The sequence below is a fragment of the Macrotis lagotis genome, chromosome X, assembly GCF_037893015.1.
Source record: "Macrotis lagotis isolate mMagLag1 chromosome X, bilby.v1.9.chrom.fasta, whole genome shotgun sequence".
NCBI lineage: Eukaryota > Metazoa > Chordata > Mammalia > Peramelemorphia > Peramelidae > Macrotis > Macrotis lagotis.
The window spans coordinates 106,246,891-106,269,501 of NC_133666.1; the positions used below are offsets into that span (position 1 = coordinate 106,246,891).

A 22,611-nucleotide genomic window follows, 5' to 3' on the forward strand; every position below is an offset into this window, starting at 1 on the left:
GCTCACTGGGCTTAGAATATGATATCCCAGAAGGCAAAAGAGCTTGTATTACAACCAAGAATCAACTATTCAGCAAAACTGAACATACTCGTTCAAGGAAAAATGTGGATATTCAATGAAATAGGGGACTTTCAAACTTTCCTGATGAAACAACCTGAACTGAACAGCAAGTCTCACCTTAAGGTACAGGACTAAGCATAGAGAAGATGGAAGGTCAAATTATAAGGGATTCAATGATGTTGAACTGCTTGTATTCCTGCATGAGAAGAGGATACTGATATCTCATATGAACCTTCATATGAACAGTTAGAAGGAGCATATATAAGCAAGACACAGGTGGGAGCTAAATATTTATAAAGATGGGAGTATTATAAAGATAGAGTTAATGGGAGAGAAAAGAATGTCCTGGGAAAAAAAAGAAATGTCCTGGGAAAAAGGGAAAGGAGAGAAAGAATGGGATATGTTATTTCACATAAAAAAAAGACAATAAACTGGAAGAGGAAAAGGTCAGGGGGAATGACTGAGCTTTCACTATCATCAGAAGTGGCTCTGAGAGGAAATAACATACACACTGAATTGGGTATAGAAGTCTATCTTACCCTAGAGGGAAAAAGGAGAGGAAAGGGATAGTAGAAAGGGGTCAGAGGAGAGGAAGGAGAATGTAAGGTGATAGAAGAGAGGGGAAAATTATGGGAGAGGGTGGTCAGATACAACACACTTTTGAGAAGAGAATGAATTAAAGAAAAGAGAGAATAGTGGAAGGGGGGAATAGGAGAAGGGGAAATACAACTAGCAATAGCAACTGTGGGAAAAAATATTGAGGCAATTTTTCTGATGGACTTATGATATACGAAAGACAGAGCTAATGGTGTCTCAATACAGACTGAAGCAAACCTTCCCCCCCACTTTATTTTTCTTGAGGTTTTTTCTTTGTATGTGTTGGGGGGTTATTATATTTACTTTTACAATATGACTGTTTTAACAATGTTTTTCAGAGGTACCAACACCAAGTAACATGCTTTCTCAATGGGGGAGTGGGGTGGAAGGAGGGGAGAGAATTTGGAACTCAAGGTTTAGGAAATAAATGTTGAAACTTACTTTTCCATGTAGCCCGGGGAAAATTTTTTTTAAATAAAAAGTATACAGCATAGAACAAAAGAAAACTTAGAAGCACAGAAAAGCTGGGTAGCTTTGAAAAATATTGTGTACTATTTACTACATAGGTTTTTCAAGAAAAGTAAAGGTAAGTATTGAATTGTCTCATTTTTGCTATGTACAGGGAAATGTTACTTTCCCCACTTTTCTCATTTTTGTATTTAAGTTTAAAATGAATAAAAATTTTAAAAAATAAAAGCCTAAACAGTAAGATCAAATGTGTTCATGCTTATGTGCTGAGCTAACATTGCAATAAATAAATAAATGAATGAATGAATGAATAACAAAGAAAATTTATTTTCCTTCTAATCTTGGTTGCATTGGATTTGTTTATTCAAAAACCTTTTAATTCATTGTAATTAAAATGATCTATTTTATAATATTCTCTATCTCTTGTTTGGTCATAAATTCTTTTTCTCTTCACAAATATTCCTTGCTTTCCTGATTGGCTTATGGTATCACCCTTTATGTCTAAATCATTTATCTATTTCAACTTATCTTGGTATAGGGTATGAGATGCTGATCAATGTCTAGTTTCTACCATACTATTTTCCAGTTTTTCCAGTAGTTTCTATCAAATACTATAGAGTTACTATCAAATCCAAGAAGATGGGTTCTGGCTATTAAATAATAGCTTACTGTAGTCATTTACTACCATGTCTTGTTTACCTAGCCTATTCCACAAATCCACCACCATTTCATAGCGAGTATCTGATGATTGCCACTTTATTTTTTTTTAGGGTTTTTTTTTTCAAGGCAAATGGGGTTAAATGGCTTGCCCAAGGCCACACAGCTAGGCAATTATTAAGTGTCTAAGACCGGATTTGAACTCAAGTACTCCTGACTCCAGAGCCGGTGCTTATCTACTACTCCACCTAGCCACCCTGTGATTGCCACTTCATAAAAGTTTTACATCTGATGCAGCTGGGCCACCTTCTTTGACATTTTTTTTAAATTAATAATCTTGATTTCCTTGACTTTTTGTTCTTCCAGATAAATTTTGATATTACTTTTTCTAGTTCTATGAAATAATTTTTTAGTAGTTTGATTGGTATGGCACTGAATAAGTAGGTTCATTTAGGTAGAATTGTCTTATTATAGTAACACAGGTTATACCCAATAAATTGATATTTTTCTAGTTGTTTATGATTGTATATGTTTGAAGTGTTTTGTAATTGTGTTCAATTGTGTTTTGGCAGGTAGACCCACTATGAAATATTTCTCTTGCTGCTGAGTTTTGTTGGTAATATATGGAAAAGTTGATGATTTATGTGGTTTTATTTTACATCCTGTAACTCTGCTAAAGTGGTTAATGATTTCAAGTGGATTTTTAGCTGATTCTCTAGGATTCTCTAAATGTAATATCATATTATCTGCAAAGAGTGAGAATTTTGTTTCCTCACTGCCTCTTCTAATTCCTTCCATTTCTTTTCCTTTTCCTATTACTACGACAATTTTGAGTAATGGTGGTAATAATGTTTCATCCCTGATTTTATTGGGAATGCTTACTTACAAATAATACTTGTTGATGGTTTTAGATAGATAATACTTATCATTTTAAGGAAAACTCCATTTATTACTATGCTTTCTAGTATCTTTAATAGGAAAAGGTACCATATTTTGTCAAAAGCTTTTTCAGGATCTATTGGGGCAATCATATGATGTTAGTTTTGTTATTGATAGGAAAACTATGGTCATTTATGTTGATAGTTTTCCTAACAATGAACCATCCCTGTACTGGCATACAGTGGGGAAAAATAGTGACAGAATAGTTCCGAATTATTACTCTAATTTCCTCATTGGTTGTGAATTCACCTTTTTTCATTTTTAATATTGGTTAATTTGGTTTTCTTTAAAAAAATTATCTGTTTTATTGATTTTTTTATAAAACCAATTCTTAGTTTTATTTATTACTTCAATAGTGCTATTAAGAACTCCTTTGATTTTCAAATTTGGTATTTAATTGAGGATTTAATTTAAAATTTTTTTTCTTAAATTGGAGATTATGAATTTATTCTTTTTCTCGTTTTTTAGTTGTAGGTCCAATTCATTGGTCTCTTCTTTCTCTATTTTATTCATGTAAGAATTCAGAGAAAAGAACTGGTAAGAGTCTGTGATGACAGAACTAGCTATTCCTCCAAAATTCTAGGCTCCAAAGTGAAGGAAAGAAAAAGGAAAGTATCTCAAGGAGATGAGACTCTTGTTTGAAGTGACAAGATAATGATAAAGACAAACAGAAGGTAGAATTTTAATTTTGCCTTCTTTTCACTGTAGACTGAAAGAATAAAACAAAAATAATTAAAAGGAAGCTGATATCTAAGATAAGTAGAGCAATACTGAGTGTCCTTAAGGAGTTAAAGACCTGATTTCTAAAAATAGGGAAGGGCGTAGGGGAAAAAATAGAATTTGCAAATTATAAAGGTTGGTGAGCTTGGTTTCAATCCCTATCAAATTTCTAAAATGTATTATTTCAGAGATAGTAAGCAATTAGAAAAGGATGAAGTAGGTACAAAGATCGAGCATTAAAAACACTAAGCTCATTTTCCTTTCAGACAAGATAAGGAGATCATGTGTACCTGGGAGATATATTTAAATTTTAGCAAAACAGTTGACAAAGTTTCTCAAGCTATTCTTGTGAGCAAGACAAAGAGATGGGAGGAAATGATAGTACATTTAGTTAGAAAAGAAATTGCCTGAATTGATTTGACCTAAAAAGTAATAATTAATGCTTCAAAGTCAAGTCAATTGAAAGAATAAAACTACTGGACTTTTTCAGGGATCAGTATCTGATCCTATGCTGTTATGCATCACTTGTTCACTGATGTTTATTCATAATGGCAGATGACCAAAAGCTTTAAGAGATAGCTAACACAAATGGAAGAAAGAATTAAAATCCAAAAAGACTGTGACAAGCTAAATCTAATTTAATGGAGATAATGTAGACTCTTACTCTTTGCTTCAAAAAAAAATCAGTTTCCTTAATACAAAATGTAAGAGTTAAACCTAGACAGCTTTATATCTGAAAAAGCTAATAGGGTTTTAGAGACTTACAACCTCAAGTCAACAGTGTGAAAAGGCAGTAAAAAATGCTAATATGATCATCTTACAATACAGAGAGAGAGAGAGAGAGAGAGAGAGAGAGAGAGAGAGATCGATCATATCCAGAACTACTGAGTGCAAGAGAAATGTTGTGTCCCTGGACAAATCTGGAGTGTGGAATAAATTGTTCAGTTGAAGGCATCATATTTTTGGATTAACATTCATAATAAGATTGAGGGCATCATAATAAATACAATCAAGATGGATAAAAGTTTGAGATGATCATATATGAAGACAAGTTCATTAGTGATAGACCTGAAAACAAAAAAGAGGCATGATAGTAGCTGTCAAGTATTTATAAAGGGTGGTCACATGGAAAAAAAATAGATTTGCATGGGGGCAGTATTAGGCACTACTGCAAAGAGGAAAATTTAGACTTAATGTAAGGAAAAACTTCCTAATAATAATTAAAACAATGCAAAAAAAATTAATGGGACTACTTTGAAGAGTTGATTTCTCATCAATGGAGGTCTCTAAGCAAAATCTGCATAACAGCTTATCAACAATGCTGCAAAAGCAATTCTTAAGATATTGGATGTACCAGAATGCCAATTTTTAAGCAGCAATTATTCAAAGAGCATCCTTAGAATTGGGTCTTTCTTATAATTTTCAGTTATTATTTAGATTCTTGTCTTATATTTATCTTAATTTCCTCCACTGCTCTGTTAAATAAAAGTTGGTTAAATGGAATATTTAATGCTTTGATTCACTTGAGGAAATGTAGCAGTTACAAATTTCTCATTTCCAGCTTCCACTATGACCCAGTGCCATACAATGACCTTTCTGATGACTGATTTGTCTATCTTCACAGAGTATAATTTGAAATGAAGATGGACTTTGGAAGCCTGGAAATAAGCGCTTTCTACTTTCTACTTTTATTTATAAAATGCATTTTCTGAAGTATTCTTTTTTTAATATAAAAGGTTCAGTAATAAATTCTGAGAAGTGATATAACTGATGCTACATCAACATTAGTTAAGAGTCAACAGTTTCATTCAACGATTTTTTCCAGACTCATTTTCCATTACTCTCCAACATGTACTCGGCAGTTAGCCAAGTTTGCTTTGACTTGATATCCTACTTCCTACCTTCATATCTTTACACAGTCATTTCCCTACTTTTGTTCTTAGGTAAACCCAAATGCCACTTTTCATTTAAAGGCTTTTCCCAAGCATTCTCCCCATTCTAACTCCCAGCTCCCCCCCCACCAACTGTTTATTTACAGTTTGTCCCTCTTAAAACTGTTGCTTAAAGTTGTACAACGGTTCTATTTTTTGGTTTTACTTTTTCTAGAAGTCATATGATAGTAATGACATTTTAGATTATATTGGTTAATACTGCCATTGAAATAACTTCACAAAGGGAATTAGATCTTCTTTATAGTTCTTTGTGTGTATTGCTATCCTTAACCCCATAAAAATACAGGTTCCTGGGGTGGGGGGAGAAGTAGATATTTTTTGTCTTTGTATCCACAATGCCTGGCACACAAGTACTTAATAAATATTTGTTGAACTAAAATGAGACTTGAGACTTGTTAACTCACCATTTTTTAGGTTTTGATAATGGTTTATACTTGCTGTATTTTACTCGCCACTCCAGAACTTGTTTACAGTGCTGACACACTCCATCATGAAGCTTTGCATTTATTTTCTGAAGCAAAAAAAGATAAATACAACACTGAGAGATTACACCTACATATTGTAAAACAGTATCAGACCATTTTAATCTCCACAGAAAAACTCATTATGTAAATTTAAGCCACTTCAATCATCATCAATAAATAAATAAAATCATTTATGGTACATAAACAAAACCATCCTCATTTCTAATTTCCATTTATCAAATTATTTCAAAAGCAGTAGCAAAAAATGTGACAGAAGGAATTAATATAATAAAAATAATTTAATTCCTCAATCCTTTAAGACTCAATTTCTTAACCACTGAAACTATGGGTTGGAACTTTTAAAAAAGATGAGCCTAAATACAAATTCTTTCCCCAATGATAAGCCAAGGAAAGATGATCTATGGAATAATCAAAGGTAAATTATGAAATAGGTTGCCTGGGTACACTTAGAAATGGGGAAGTAATAATCATAATAAACACTTAGGTGAAATCTTCTAAAGCAGATGAGCTGGAGTTTCTTCACCAACACACAAAAGGGGAAGTTATCCTTGCCAATATTTTACCCAAACAATAATGTGCCACTGATATTGAGATCAGAGCCAGTATGTATGTGTGTGTTTGAGCTTTTATTCACAGAAGCAGAATTGTCATCCCTGGACTAATAATTACGATTTGGATGGTCAGTTATTTTACTTTTAAAAATAAGCAAACTGGGGGTGGCTAGGTGGTGCAGTGGATAAAGCATTGGCCCTGGAATCAGGAGTACCTGGGTTCAAATCCGGCCTCAGACACTTAATAATTACCTAGCTATGTGGCTTTGGGCAAGCCATTTAACCCAATTTGCCTTTAAAAAAAACCCTAAAAAAATAGCAAATTGTTAATTCAAAAAACTCCATGGCTCTTAAAACAACTTTGTAAATTGGAGGCGTCATTACAGAACAGCCCCTTTAAAATGTTTCTTCATTTCTAATTCCTTTTGTCAAGTTATTTCAATGGCAATATTAACTAATACAATCTAAAATGACATTACTCTCATATGGCTTCTAGAAAAAGTAAAGCCAAAAAATAGAACCATTGTACAATTTTAAGCAACACATTTAAGAGGGACAAACTGTAATAATATGTTCTCAAAAATATGGTTAGGATAGTGAAGGATCTAGAAGCCCTGTCATGTGACTTTTATAGCTAGGCACTATGCTAAAATATTACTTCATTTGATTCTCACAAGTGATGAAGAGGAAATGTTAATAGAAATATGTTCTATAATTATTCTGATCTCTCTGTATGGAACAGATATCCTACATTTAACAATGACCTCTTTGCAATATATGCCTTTACCCCATCCCATTATCCAAACTATGGATGTGAGGTCAATGAACTTCTAGTAAATTACTTTGCCCCTCCCAGGCAAGGACACCCAGTAAATCCCTGTTATTCTTGGAGCTATGTCCCTCATCCAAATATCCCTACCAACCTCATCTTTCAGCCATTTTAAAAGTTCACCCTTTCCTCACCTGAGTTGAGAGGTTTTCCCTTGAGAAGCCAGCACTTTATAACTGCCCCTTACTTTCCTTCTTTATTCCTTATCTTCTGCTGCAATTGCTGCTGAGGTTGTTAATTCCCTACTCTATTTCTCCTTCAGCGTCTACTAACCACAATAATATATAATAAACCTTATTTTTCCCCTAAATTCTTCTGGGTTGGACCTAGTCTTTAAAGTGAATACATTCACCTTTACTCAAACCCCTGAAGGTTTTAGCTAGCTACATTTTCCAGCAATACAACCAACCTGAGATGTGGGTTCTATTATTATCCTCATTTTACAGATGAAGAAACTGAGGTCAACAGAAGTTAAATTTATGAAGGATGTCTAATGCAGAGAACAAATTGAAGGTTTCCCTATAAATGTTCCTCCATTATGATTTTTGTTTTCAGAAGACTTGCTGATTTCACTGAATCCTGGAACAGTGCAAACTTTTCTAGGTAAGACAGAAAATACTTGAAAAGTGACACAAAAAAATCTCTTTCCTTTTTTCTCCTTATCTCCATATATATGGCCACATCCCACAGTTCTAATGCTAAAACTGATCTCTGCAAAGCACAGATATCAAATTATCATAACCCAGTTTAACAAGCTCCAACAGATATATATGTATATGTACATGTATATGTATATTCAGGTTAAAATAGACCATTTTCTATTTCCTCTGTAAAACTAACTTCTAGAAATTACTCCTCAGAACAATTGTCAATTTCAATGTGAGGTCTTTCCTTCTCCCCTCTCTCCATCATTGTTTCTTCCCCCCACCCTCTTCCAAGCATTATTTTTGTATTTGCTTTTTATATATATTAAGATAAATAAACATTTACATATATATATATATGTATGTATGTATGTACGTATGCACAGTCACACACATCCACACAAGCTGCCTGCTTCATTGATACCCACAAAAATCAAATTATGTAGTGGAAGATTTCTATTATGTTGGCTAAGACTCTGTGGAGGATTCTGAAAGTTGTACAGGATAAGAAGGCAAGGATGGGTTCTAGTGAGTCAATAAACATTTAGTAAGCATCAACCATGTGTTTGCAAGTTGCACTATTGCAGAGAGTACCCATACTGATTAAAGATCCATATTCAAAACATGAAATGTATGAAAATGTATACTTGTTCCCTCTCCAGTATTCCTTTGCCTAAACTTAAAAGTTACAGAAAAGCAAATGCTCTTATTTTTAAAAAACATCAAATCAAGAGAATACTAGAGTGAAGGAATCTGAAATGATTTTTTCTAACTCCACTCATTTTATGAAAGAAGAAAGTGAGAGGTTGTAATGCCAATCTGAGATCACACAGCTAGTTATTATTTTTATAATCTCTTTCTTACAATCTAGCTAGCAATTAATCAAAGCCCAATAGAGATGGGTTGGTTTTGTTAACCATATATCTATATCTATCTATCTATATCTATCTATCTATATCTATCTATATCTATATCTATCTCTATTTATCTATCTATCTATCTATATCTATATCTATCTCTATCTATCTATCTATCTATCTATCTATCTATCTATCTATCTATCTATCTATCTATCTATATTGCAAGGCAATGGGTTAAGTGGCTTGCCCAAGGCAACAAAGCTAGGTAATTATTAAGTGTGTGAGGCCAGATTTGAACTCAGGCACTCCTGACTCCAGGGCCACTGCTCTATCCACTGTGCCACCTAGCCACCCCCCCTACCCCCCATTAACCATACAATTTAATATGAAATGGGATACCAACTCTAAAGTTTCCATTATTATGATGGAGGAGTCCCCTATCTGGATTTTCTAGAAGCAAAAACACAGCTATTACATTAAATAGTTTTTTTGACCTTAGGAAAATTATTTAACTTCTCTGGACTTCAATTCCCCTGTGTCTAGGGTAATAGATCCATGAGTGTGGGGCAGTAGATAGAGTGCTAATCTGGATCTGGAGTCAGGAAGACCTTAATGGACTTGCTCATTCCATCAGTGCAACAATCAGGCACAATTTGGGGGCATCTGTTATGCAGAGTACCATCTGTATCCAGAGAAAGAATTGTGGAGTTTGAACAAAGACCAAAGACTATTATCTTTAATTTTAAAAAAACGTTCCCTTATTATGCAATTTTGCTATCTCTTATATTTTATTTTCCTTAAGGATTTGATTTCTCTCTCATCACATTCAACTTAGATCAATGTATACCATGGAAATAATGAAAAGACTAACAAACAGACTGCCTTCTCTGGGGGGTGGGGTAAGTGAGATTAGGGAAAAAAATGTAAAATTCAAAAATAAATAAATACTTTTAAAAAAATTGATTTCTCTTTTTGTTTTCAAACTTCATATTTTTAGTACACTAACCCCAGAGTCAAATAAAGACAAAGTTCCCTTTAGGAGCATAAGTATTTCAAGTATTCCAAAGTACAATGGGGTAAATTCAAAGAATTTAGGAAAAAAAGGATTAGAGATCATCTAGTTTGTTGATGAGAAAAACTGAGTGTTATGGAAGTAAGGTAATTTGTCCAATGATCCCCTAGGTAATAAATAGCAAAGGCCAGATAAAAATTAAAATCTCTCATTACTAACTGGGAGCTTTCTTTCTCCACAAAAAAGGAAACTCAGGCCACATATTCTTGATTGATAGAAGGCTGACAGAAAGCACCACTATGACATGACTGGATTCCAATACAAGAGAAGAACATTTTTAAAATGTGTCTCAATTATTTACCAGTCACACAACTTTCCATTAAAATAAATCTGTAACATCATCTCCATTTTAGAGATGAGGTGGCCATGTTACCCTTATTTTCATTCAATTTTCATTTCACTACCTCACTGAACAAGAGTGAAGTACTAGGATGAAAAATCACTAAAAGGAGGTATGTTTTGCAAGTGGAATTCAAATGGAATATTTATTACAATAGTCACAATAGAAGGTAGCTGAAGAGAAGATGAGATAAAGTTGTAAAAGGCTTTGCAAATCAGAATGTCCCTTTAACTATAGTATTACTATAGTTACTAAAATTTCATTACTATAGTTACCATGTGTAAGACATTATTACTGGTATTGGATAGTTTAAAAATTAAAATAAAAGACCAATAAAAGATGTGTATTTTTTTTAGGTTTTTGCAAGGCAAATGGGGTTAAGTGGCTTGCCCAAGGCCACATAGCTAGGTAATTATTAAGTGTCTGAGACCGGATTTGAACCCAGGTACTCCTGACTCCAGGGCCGGTGCTTTATCCACTATACCACCTAGCCACCCCTAAAAGATGTGTATTTTAAGAAAGCCAATAATAGCAGGACAATATGAGTGGAGCCATGATGGTGGTAGCATGAAGCTAGGAAGCTCCAGGAACTTATTCCCATAATGACATTAAATGACTCTAAACAGACCCTAAACTCTCAAAACCTACAAAAAAAATAGAGATTCAAACAAATTCTCAACTTAAGATAACATGGACAAAATTCAGAAAAGGTACGTCTCATGTGGGTAAAAGGGGAGAGGGAAAATATAGCACAGCATAGGCAGGAGAGCTGGGAAGCCAGCTGGTGGTTCTTAGTCACAGAACAGCTCAGATGTGGGCTCAGCAAGCCAGTGGTGCAACGGGTCAGAAGACAAAATTGGAGCCCTGGTAACACTGGTGCTGCAGGCAAGACTGGGTTGGGCTTACCTAAAGCAAGGAACAAATCTTGTGTATCTGAGACACCAGAGTAGAAAGCAGGAAACTAGACTAGACCTCTGATTTTCAGCCCCAAAACGGAGATCAACTATCAAAACGAGCCAAAAAAAAAAAACCACCCTTTTTTGAGCACTAATCATAGAAAATTACTATTCTGAAAGTGACAATAAAAATGCCATCTCAGAAGAGAAAAGCAGTGACAAAATGACTACGTGTGAAGTCTCAAAGAAGTTTATACATTGGTCTCAAATCTAAAAAGATCTCTGAAATGAGCTAAAAAAATTTTTTAAAAAACCAAATAAGAGAGGAAGAAGGAAAAATGGAGAAAAGAAATAAGGGTCATACATTATGAAAAAATGACTAAAGATGATATTATCTTTTCAATTTTTTTTTTAAGATTTTTCAAGGCAGTGGGGTTAAAGTGGCTTGCCCAAGGCCATACAGCTAGGTAATTATTAAGTGTCTGAGACAGGATTTGAACCCAGGTACTCCGACTCCAAGGCAGGTGTTTTATCCACTATGCCACCTAGCCACCCCATCAAATACTTATGAAAAAAATCAATTTTGGAGGGAAAAATCACACTTTTGGATCATACCTTTACTAAATCTCTAAGTCAAGTGTGTAATAGCAAAGAAAAGATTGTTGTGGAAAACTATCTGAAAGTTTGGCTTTCTCATTTTTACATCAAGGACACATCCTTGATGAGCGTATGGATCATATCTTTATAAAGACTGTATTGGGGGGAAAAAAGGACAGTATATTGACCAGTCACTGACAGCTCAAGTTCTCTATTTTTTTTCCTTTTTTTAGGTTTTTGCAAGGCAATGGGGTTATGTGGCTTGCCCAAGGCCACACTGGATTTGAACTCAAGTGCTCCTGACTCCAGTGCCTGTGCTCTATCCACACTGCACCACCTAGCAGCTCCCTGTCTTTTTTTTCTTAAAGAGCATGGCATTAAAATAAAATATCTATTACTTTATCTGTTGGAAACTTTGAGATACTTTTAAAAATATTAAATGCCTCAACAGAAACAATGCAAAAATAGATAAATTATTTTTATTAATAAGGTACAATCTTAGTAATAATTTAAATTATTTAATTTCAACACAAAGCATCACAAGAGTTCTCAATCACTCTAATAGCATCACAATCTTTTGTATTTTCATTCTCATTCACTTGACTATAGTTAGTACCACAAAATCCATTTCTGAAAGTATTATTTTCAAATTGTTATCTGTTATCAAACATGGCATTTAACTACAATATTAAAATGCTACTCCAGACACAAGTTATCAGTTTTTTAAATGTCTTTTTACTTCAACAAATATATATTTTCAGTAAAAATAGCAAAGAAAGAGGTTGAAAAGAACACGATCCAGTATATTCCCTAAAAGAGCAACCAACCAACCAACCACAATATCCAGAAAAAAAAATATGGGGGGTAAATGACCAATATGGAGACTTTAACAGATAAATTTAAAAAACCAAAAATCAACATTAAATTTGTCATCAAAGTCAAAACCAAAATAGTAGACAATGCTAATTAAGTATAAAAACAAGAATAGAAAAAAGACAATTGAGAAAGCTGAAAATCGCAAATCCACGCAGACGTAGTTAACAGTTCAAAATGTAGCAACTTCAGGGGCAGCTAGGTGGCTCTGTGGATAGAACACCGGCCCTGGAGTCAGGAGTACCAGAGTTCAAATGCAGCCTCAGACACTAAATAATTACCTAGCTGTGTGACCTTGGGCAAACCACTTAACCCCATTGCCTTGCAAAAATCTAAGGGAAAAAAAAAGTAGCAACTTTGGGAATAGGAATATAAAAAAAGCAATAATTTACAAATGGAAAGTATTCCAGCCATGGAATCAGAAGGACCTGAGTTCAGACAATTGATATTTACTAGCTTGTAACCATTTCTACACACACACACACACACACACACACACACCCCAAACAAAAAAGAAAACAACAACAAAAAAACCCCAGAAAGTTCAAAAGCCTTGTTTTCTGGACTTTGTAGAAATTGTTGTCTGGCCCCATTCCTGTCTCCTAAGGATATCCATTCCATTGTCTCCTTTGGCTTCAGGGTGAGCAAATTCATTTCTCCCCTAAACAAATCTATCTTTATATCTCCCTTCTTTCACAATTGCTCTTTCTTTTGCTCTCTATTCTTTACTTCCTTCAGATCTCCCAGCATTTAGATGGAATCCTAGCAGCAATTCTGACCTAGCAAAAAATAGCTGGCATTCTCTTCTCTCTCCCTGTCTCTGCATATCAAACCCTCCCAGCCCCTTTGTCTGTGTGGCTTTATACCCTGTCTCCCTTCCATTTTAGATCCTGCGGATACTCTCCTAGGTAATCATTCCACCTCTTTTGGCCAATGCTTCCAAGCTTTATAATGATTACTCTTTGCCTGCCCCCCCCCCCCCCCCCCCCTCAACACCCCCATCACTGGCCCTATTGTCATGGATGTTACTTTGCTAGATCAAGCCCAGCTTTGTTTATCCCACAACAATCCATTTTTAATACCCTTACAGTTATCTTCTTGCAACTATACACAGCTAATTTACCCATCATCTGATCACCAAAATACCTGGGTTGATAACTCTGTTCCTCTGCAAACATCCTTTTATTGACCTAAGGTCTCCTAATTCTGATCTTACTACTCAATACAGCAGTGGCCCCCATGCGTGCCTCTCAGACCAGCCTCTACCCATGGCTACCTTCCACCAAAGGTACTGAATATGGTTACTCTAAACCATCCAATAACAACAGCCTACCATTAGACACTGGAACTAGACTTCTTTTGACCAAGGCTGAGGTGGAATGGCATCCTTTGCAATCCATGACAGGTTTAGCCCTTATGGGTTCTCACTTTGGCACAGGAAGAGAAATGAGTTTACATAGCTCTTCTCTCTCCACCTTGGTGTACGCTTGAGAGCAGATGGGATCTTCTTTTTAGGAACACTATATACTTCCCACCAACTGGATAGGTATTTGTTCCCTGGTCTACCTCTTGCCTCATTCTGAGGTAGCCCCTAACAACCAGTCCCTTCCAGTCACCTGAAAGGTACATGCAAGGTACTGAAGAACCCTCACTCTCATTCCTTTTTAGTGGCTATATGCAGCCTTTCTGGAGTGGGCATGGGAGTAGGAGTCATCTCAACTTCTTTATATTATTTCCAACAGCCACCACAAAACCTCTAGGAAAGTCTTAATGATTTAGCCAAAAGCCTCCTACAAATTCTCCTACTAGACTCCCTAACTACTGTAACCCTACAGAAACAGAAGGGGTCTGGACCTACTGACTGCTGAGAAAGGAGGCCTCTGTTTGTTCCTCGATAAGAAATGCTATTTCTATGTTAATCAGTCTGGATTAGTCCATGATGCTGCTAAAAAAACTGGTTGACAGAGCTTCATGAAATAGGGAAAAAATCAGCTAATATCTGGTCCAATTGGTTCCAATTCTCCCACATACACCCTTAGTCTTTTTGGCACTCCTCTTAGGTCCTCCTCTGTTCCAATGCTTACATCCTTCATCCACAAGACAATGAACACTGCATCATCTCAGATGGCCAGAGCTATGATACTAATTTAAGCCCAAAGATACCATAAATTCACCCTTTATTATACTTGATCATCACCCCCCATTATGCTAGAAGCAGCTCCAGAAGAACTGACCTTCAATCTCAATCCCCGCTTCTAAAAATTAAAATAAGTCTGGAATGTTGGATCCAGGACTAGATTTCACTCTTGCCCAGTGAACCCAGTTAAATATTATTTCCTGAGAAAAGGAATCCTAACCTCTATAGAAACTCAAACAACTCTCAATCTCTAGGGAGACCCCAAATAATCCACATCCTCCATGGAGACCCCAAACAACTCTCAATTCCTATGGAAACCACAACATTGCTTTCTATATCCCATAGCCTATAAAAGGCAAACTTCCCAACTACCCAGTGCTGTAGTTTTCTTGGACCCAGACTGTTATTCTTTCCCTCAACAGTTTTGCATTCATTTCCATTTGTTTTGTTGCTCTCTTTTAAGGGGGGGGGCTTTCTGACCTTACCTTTAACCTTTCATAAAAAAGTATTGGGGGATACAAAGAAGAAGCAAAAATATTAGCCAAAAAAGGTATGAACCTAGGTCCTTATTCTATGTAAGCAAAGAGTATGTTAAAACAAACGAATTTTGTTGAGAGTGCTTTTACTATCTTTATGTTAACAGCAGCAAGGTAAACTTCTCTGAGTCAAAAAATACCACCAATTTAGTTGAATGAAAAAAGAAAGTATGTATATGCTTATTATAAGTTAATTAATAAATAGAAAAAGAATGGTAGAAGAAAAGCCTAATTTAACAACTCTAACACTAAACATAAATGAACCAAACTCTTCTCAAGATAAGAAAATTAGTTATGAATGTGGAGAAGGGATTAGACTTGTTCTATTTGACTCTAAGGCAGAATCACAAATATTGAGTAGAAATTACAAAGATAAAGTCATTTCAGGCATCATATCATGGGGCAAGGTGGGGAAGCAGGCGTAAGAGAAGGTGCTAGGGATGACAGAAAAAATATTTATCTAATGAGCAGACAATCAAATTTAGAAAAAATTGAAAAGGGGGAAAATTGGATCAGAGAAATGTTCATGGGGAAAGAAAGGAATGAAATATTTCTTGTCTTATAAGTTGAGTCTACTGTACTTTGGATTTAAATCATGCTTTAAATTACATCAAGGTGACTTATTAATGTGGTAGAAAAGTGAGAAGTACTCGTAACTAACCCATTTGTTGGAATAAAATTTTGGACAAATAGGAGAAAGTTCAAACTCATGATACTCAAGGCTTTGATATCTTATCTTCAGTTTATAGAGAGTAGCAAAAAATCTGTGATTTACTTTATTTTAAACCAAAGATCTCCCATCATTAAGAAGAACAGAAAATTGTTAACATTTTACTCTCAAATGGTAAAAGAAATACTACTTTTAAGTTCTGTTTGGTAGTCAAAAAGAACTTTCCAAGAAATTTTTCTTAAAAATACTCATTTTGCTACTCCCTTTTTTTCCTAGAAGGAAGACATGAAAAAATTGTGTCAAAAAATATAATTATGCTAAATAAGATGTACAAAAAATATATAAAAAAATTAAAGCATCTAGAAGCTTTCTATTTAATGAGCAATTATTATTAACAAGTCACTAAGCTCAGAAATTTCTACACTACTGAAAGACTGAAAATGCTCTCAACAGACTTTAAATTTTGAACTAAATTCCTGAGTAGCCTAATTAAGTTATGGCTCTGTTTCCCAATAAGAATATTATTGGGAGAAAATAAGAAATGGAAATTGCTCTACTTACACTTCAAAAATACCACAAAACATAAAAATTCAAAAAACAAAACAAAATACTAAATAGGATAAGGCATAATCCATAAAACATGATTATATATACTCATCCTCCAATCTTGGTTTTACATAAATGTTTATTATAATAAGGAAACTCATTTCCATGATATAAAAGATACATAAAGCTATACATACACACATATAAAAAGGTAAGCATACACATATACAAAATATATATATAAAAATATACGCATATATCCATGATATAAAGATAGTGTTCTTAAAAATACTCATTTTGCTATTTCCTTTTTTTCCTAGAAGGAAAACATGAAGAAATTGTGTCAAAAATATAATTATGCTAAATAGGATGTACAAAAATTATAAAAAAAATTAGAGCATCTAGAAGCTTTCTATTTAATGAGCAAGTGATATATATATATATATATATATATATATATATATATATATATCACTTGTTCGAATCTTTTTTATCTGTTTATAAAATCCTGTGCATTATTAGTTTTCCTAATTTTGAAACCACTCTGCTGCCCTGCTATAAATCTAGTATGGTCATAGTACATTTTATATATATATATATGTATATATATTTTAGGTTTTTGCTAGGCAATGGAGTTAAGTGGCTTGCCCAAGGCCACACAGCTAGGTAATTATTAAGTGTCTGAGACCAGATTTGAACCCAGGTACTCCTGACTCCAGGGCTGGTGCTTTATCCACTGCGCCACTTAGCTGCCCCCAGTACACAATATTTTTAAATTAGGTGATGTACCCTCTTTGTTGATATTTTGATCAATATTTCGGTTATAACATATTATGTAAAATACTGATTTGTTAGAAATGTTGATAAGTTTTCTTTCTATTCTTTATCCCTCCCTAAAGTAGTTTTTAAAAATATTTACTTCATCAAAAAACATTTGATAGAATATTTTTTGCTCCAATTTTTAATAAAATTCACAGAAAGTTGCATTTAATTTTATTTGAATATTTGATAGTACTTATAAATTTATCTGGTGCCGGCTTGTTTCTGTTAATTGGGAATTTCATTTAGATTTTGTTCAAATTCTGTCTCTTTTATTTCATTTTAAAAGCCTCACTTAGCCTAATTCCATTCCACATTTAAATTCAGTTAGAATCTCATTTCAATCACCACTTACTAGTAGTGTGTAACCTTGGACAAGTCACCTAACCCCAATTGCCTTGCATCCATCTTCAGTCATCCTGATTTACATCTGGCCACTGAATTCAGATGACTCTGAAGGATAAAGTGAGGTTGGTGACTTAGCACAGCCCATTCCGCCCCCCCAATCCAATTTATGTGTTTGCTATGGTATCATCTCCCTGATGTCATGCAACATGACAACATCAAAAAAAACTGATAAAAAAATCATTTGTAACAAAAAAAACCCACCAACCAAATATTTAGGTATGAACTTTCTTATCTGACACAGGAGATTATATAAGCTCAGCTTCATAGAAAGCTCATAGAAATTTTTTGACATAAATTATTGATGAACCAAGAAAATGGAGGAATCTCCTCTGTCCATGGTCAACTGAATAATAAAAAAATTTTTAAATTTAAAATCAATTTGTAAACTGAATGTAATGCCAATCAACACCAATACTATAATTTACAGAATTCAATTAAATCATAAAAAATTCATATAGAAAAGAAATGACCAGAAATGCCAAGAACTACGAAAAAAGAGGAACATTAAAGAGAAATTTGTCCTACAAAATTTTGAAGCATGTCAAAAAGCAATTATTATAAAAATTATCAGGGTAGGGGGAGAATATAAAGGAAAATAATTAAGTGAATTCAGAATCCAATAACAGAAACTTATGTCCCCAAATCTAAGAACAGTTTCAAGCTTTAATAGTTTAAAAGCTTAAAAAGTTTTAATGGTTTAAAACTGTACTAAAACTTCTGGGACAGTTCAATATAATGAATTAGCTTTCAAATTCATAACTTAAAAACACTAGAGAATCAAAGTATTACTCAATTAAAAACTTGTGAAAATGTATAAATGTATGCAAAGCAAACTTTAATTCTGAATCTCACAAACTAATAAAGTGAATCATTACATAAAATCATTTGGATTGTGTAAATCTACTTTAAAACAATGAAAGGGGATTTTATTTAATCATAAAGAGGATGAATATGTTTATAAACAAATTAATAAAAATAAAATACATAGGGTCTTTTTTATATGCCAGCAGGTATTTCTAAAATGGGCGGAAAAAATTTTCAGTCAGTATTTATATATTTGATCTATGTTAAAGGTTTGACATCAAGAACCTATAAAGACTGATATAAACACACACACACACACACACACACACACAAACAAACACACAGAAACATTTCCAATAGTAAAATACACTTGTTATTAGAGAATTGGTCATGGGACCCAAAAAGTCAACTTTACAAGAAAGATGAATCGCTAATAACTTTACGAAAAATTTTCTCATGAAGAAATACAGATTTTTAACAATCTCTTTAATGCCTTCAAAACTGGAAAAATGACCTAAAAATTAGAAAGCTGTCAAAGTGGTGGGAAAACAGGTATCTTCCAATAAGAGTAACAAAACTTATTACATATAAGTACTGTTATAAAAAAATTTATTGTAAAAAGAAAAATTTATTGAACATTGAACCTTTTAATTTTCCTATGCTATAAGTGATAATTTAGACACTTATAATTCTCAGAAACTCATTATTTAGGCAAGTCAGTGAGCATTACTATTTTTATGCATTTTATACTTTCACAAATAAACAAGGCATAGGATTAAGAGGATCAGAAATAATTTTAAACCATGTGTTCCACCTATATAGACAACGAAAAATGCAGTTAACTATAGATATATTCCATGTGCAAAAAATATGGCTACAGAAAATCCTTAAGTATAAAATAGATAAATTAGAGATTAAATACATCAAAATTTTTTTTGTTACAAAAAGATACATGGTTTCTTTAAATATCATTTAGATACTAGTATTCAGTTTACACCAAACACTTTTGTCTAATAGCTACTATAAAACTCAAAGTATTTGGTCTAGTGAAAGTCAGTGAATTTGGAACCAAAAAACAAGGGATCAATCTGTAGTGTTAATTTGGGCAAGACTTAGGATGCCCAAGGTTTCTTAATGGTAAAAGGAAGCAATTGGAATAAATTAGCATTAATTATCATTAAGATATTTTCCAACTTTAAATCTCTGATACTGTCTCTATCACAAAGCCAAAAGATTTGGTTTCCTTTCCACTCTCCTTCCCAAAATCATCAAAACATTTTGAAAATCCTTGGAAGGAGAAAGGAAAACCATATAGAATAGAATCACAATAGTTTAACAACACTTATCTTCATCAAATTTCAAGATGGATTTTTCTATTCATAAAGCAAAAGTAGTATTTTGTTGTTTTTTTTACTCCCTCCTTACTATTTGCATGACTTTTAGCAACAAAAACATCTGCAACAATAAAAACAATTGGATTTCTATACATAGGCTGAGTTTCAATTCCCTCAAACAGAGGCCTATTATCTCAGGATGTATCTTTGCAGCTATTGTCATTTGTAGTTACACAGAGAAAGCCTTTGCCTGTAAACCTCCTTACTGATTTTATTCTAGAACTGCCCACATTAACACCAATTTAAAAATATTTATATGAGCAAGTGGTCACTCAGAGGAGCAACAATAGCTATACCTGCCTATAGACAGAGATGCTTTGAACTGTGGCTGCATGAGAAGAAATCTTCAAAAATATTCATTTTGCTAATTCATAATTTTTCTAGAAGGAGGTAATTCTGGATAAAACTGCTGCTCATTTCAAAAGAGTTAATATAATTTAAATATTGATTTGAAGTAAGTTAAGCAAATTTCAAAATAGGCTTTTCTGAGTGTTAACAAAGATCACTTTGGTACATGGAAATTTGTAGTTCTTTCAATTTTGTTTCCAAAGGCACATTAAGGAGAGAACGTGTTTTGCAAGTTAAGCTGCATTTTAAAGAAAGGACAATAATGCAAAATTAGGGAGGGATTACTCAAGGGAAACTCAAGGAGACTGTCCTGAGATCATTGGAAGGAGAGCATGCTGGTATAGTATCAATTCTCTTTAGATATCTTCTTATTGTTGGGAATTATGGATTTTTACCAGTCTTACTCAATAAGCTAAGTTATCAAAGGCATTTCTCAAATAAGATGTTAAACTTTTTTTCTTTTTCATACCAAATTTTACTCCAATAAATATAAAGAAGTGCTTCTCACCTTTCTACTACATAAAAGATTACTGTATTTGGCACAATTTAAAAAGGATTTGAGCCTAAAATCACTATGAAACCACAATGCAATGAAATTTAATCAGACAACCATTAAGACTAGAAATATTGGGGATTTCCCCCCAATGAACATTTTTACTTTGATATACATATTTCCTTTTCTATTTTCTTTATTTGTTTATGTACTCTTTAGATCCTTTTTCATTCTTGTCTCCTCTCTTTTCTTGCTAAGCTATGTTGAAATTTAACTAGATAAATTTTCTTTACTTCTAAATTAGAACATATTTGTATCCCTTTTATTTACCTTTTCCCCTTATATTTTTCTTAATCTAGAGAATAAAGTTAATAGTAGGAATTGATTATTTAATAAAAATAATATTAGATAGCATTCACATAGCACTTGAAGCTTTGCAATGTCTTTTACATATACCATCTCATTTGATCCTTACAGCAACCTTTAAGAGGTGATAGTAGTTATTGAGTCCTTTTAAAGTATGTCCAACCTCATTTGGGGTTTTCTTGGCAAAGATAAGAAAATGGCTTGCCATTTTCCCCCAGCTCATTTTTTAGATGAAAAAACTGAAGCAAACGGTTAAATGACTTGCCCAGGGTCTCTCTCCACTATGCAACCTAACTTCCTAACTTTATGAAGTAGTTGTTATTATTGTCCTCATTTTGCAGGAAAATGAGGCTGTGATTTGTCCAAAGTCACCCAGTTAATAAATGCCTAAAGCAGGATCTGAACTCCTTTTTCTGACTTCAAATTAAAAACTTATCCACTCTGTCTCCAGGTTTTTGGAAAGACTACTAAAAATGATTCAAAAATAACTTGATGGATAGAAAGTCTTTGAAAATTTTGATATCTCACATGAATTCTGTGATTCATCATAAAAAGGAAGAGTCAAATTTTTGTTTTATATACAGAGCAACCTGATTTGAATATTCAGTATCAAAGTAATATTCAGTAATATTCAGTAACAAAGTCAGCCATTTTGACAAATTATGTTTCACATTCCACATAACAATTTGAAAACACATATGGTGACTAAACTATTACTCTATTAAAATTCAATTACCACCTCAGACACTTAATAATTGCCTAGTTGTGTGACCTTGGTTAAGTCACTTTTAACCCCATTTCCTTAAATTAAAAACACAAAATCTGAATTACCATACAATGATAGCTCACATTCATATAGCTTTTTAGGGTTTGCAGAGTACTCTTGATTACATCATTTCCTTTGATCAACTTATGAGGGGGATACTATAGGTATTATTATGCCCACTTTATAAATAAGAGATCCAGAGTTCATAGGGTTTATGTGATTTGCTCATATTAAATTTTGAAACAAGGCCTTCCTGATTTCAAACTTCCTTTGTAATCTATTAAACAATACCCCTTCTCTAAAAAAGGTCTATCCATGTGATTCTACTAGTTCTAAGCCCTCAAATATTTATTACACAAATATTTGCTGAGAAGAAAGTATAATAAGGGCTTGGGGAGATGCCACGAAGAGTAAGACATGGTTCATGCCCCCACAGAATTTATGGTCTTTTACAGAAGGAAAAAAATATGTACTTTATTAATATAAGTCAGAATGTAACTAGTATTTATATAATAGTTTAAAGCAATGGGGTTAATTGACTTGCCCAAGGTCACACAATTAGGCAATTATTAAGCATCCAGGGCTGGATTTGAACTCAGATCCTCCTGACTCCATTTCTCCTGGGCAGCTAGGTGGCACAGTGGTTAGAGCACCAGACCTGAGTTCAAATCTGGCCTTGGACACTTAATAATTGCCTAATTCTGTGACCTTGGACAAGTCACTTAACCCCACTGCCTTAAATAAATTAAAAAAAGAAGTATACCAGCAAAATGAAATGAGAGTT

General features: G+C 33.6%; 1 protein-coding gene across 5 annotated transcripts in view; it reads right to left on the reverse strand.

The window, feature by feature from the left end:
• Positions 1-22,611, reverse strand: part of CXH9orf85 (chromosome X C9orf85 homolog) — a 93,826-nt gene that overhangs the window by 41,740 nt on the left and 29,475 nt on the right. For all 5 annotated transcript variants that reach the window (XR_012471823.1, XM_074202873.1, XM_074202872.1 and 2 more), the window contains exon 2: positions 5,798-5,904. Coding sequence is in view for 4 of the 5 variants with exons in the window: in XM_074202873.1 (XP_074058974.1) it covers positions 5,798-5,904 (107 nt within the window). In the remaining variant the exon portion in view is untranslated. The remainder of the gene's footprint in view (positions 1-5,797; positions 5,905-22,611) is intronic.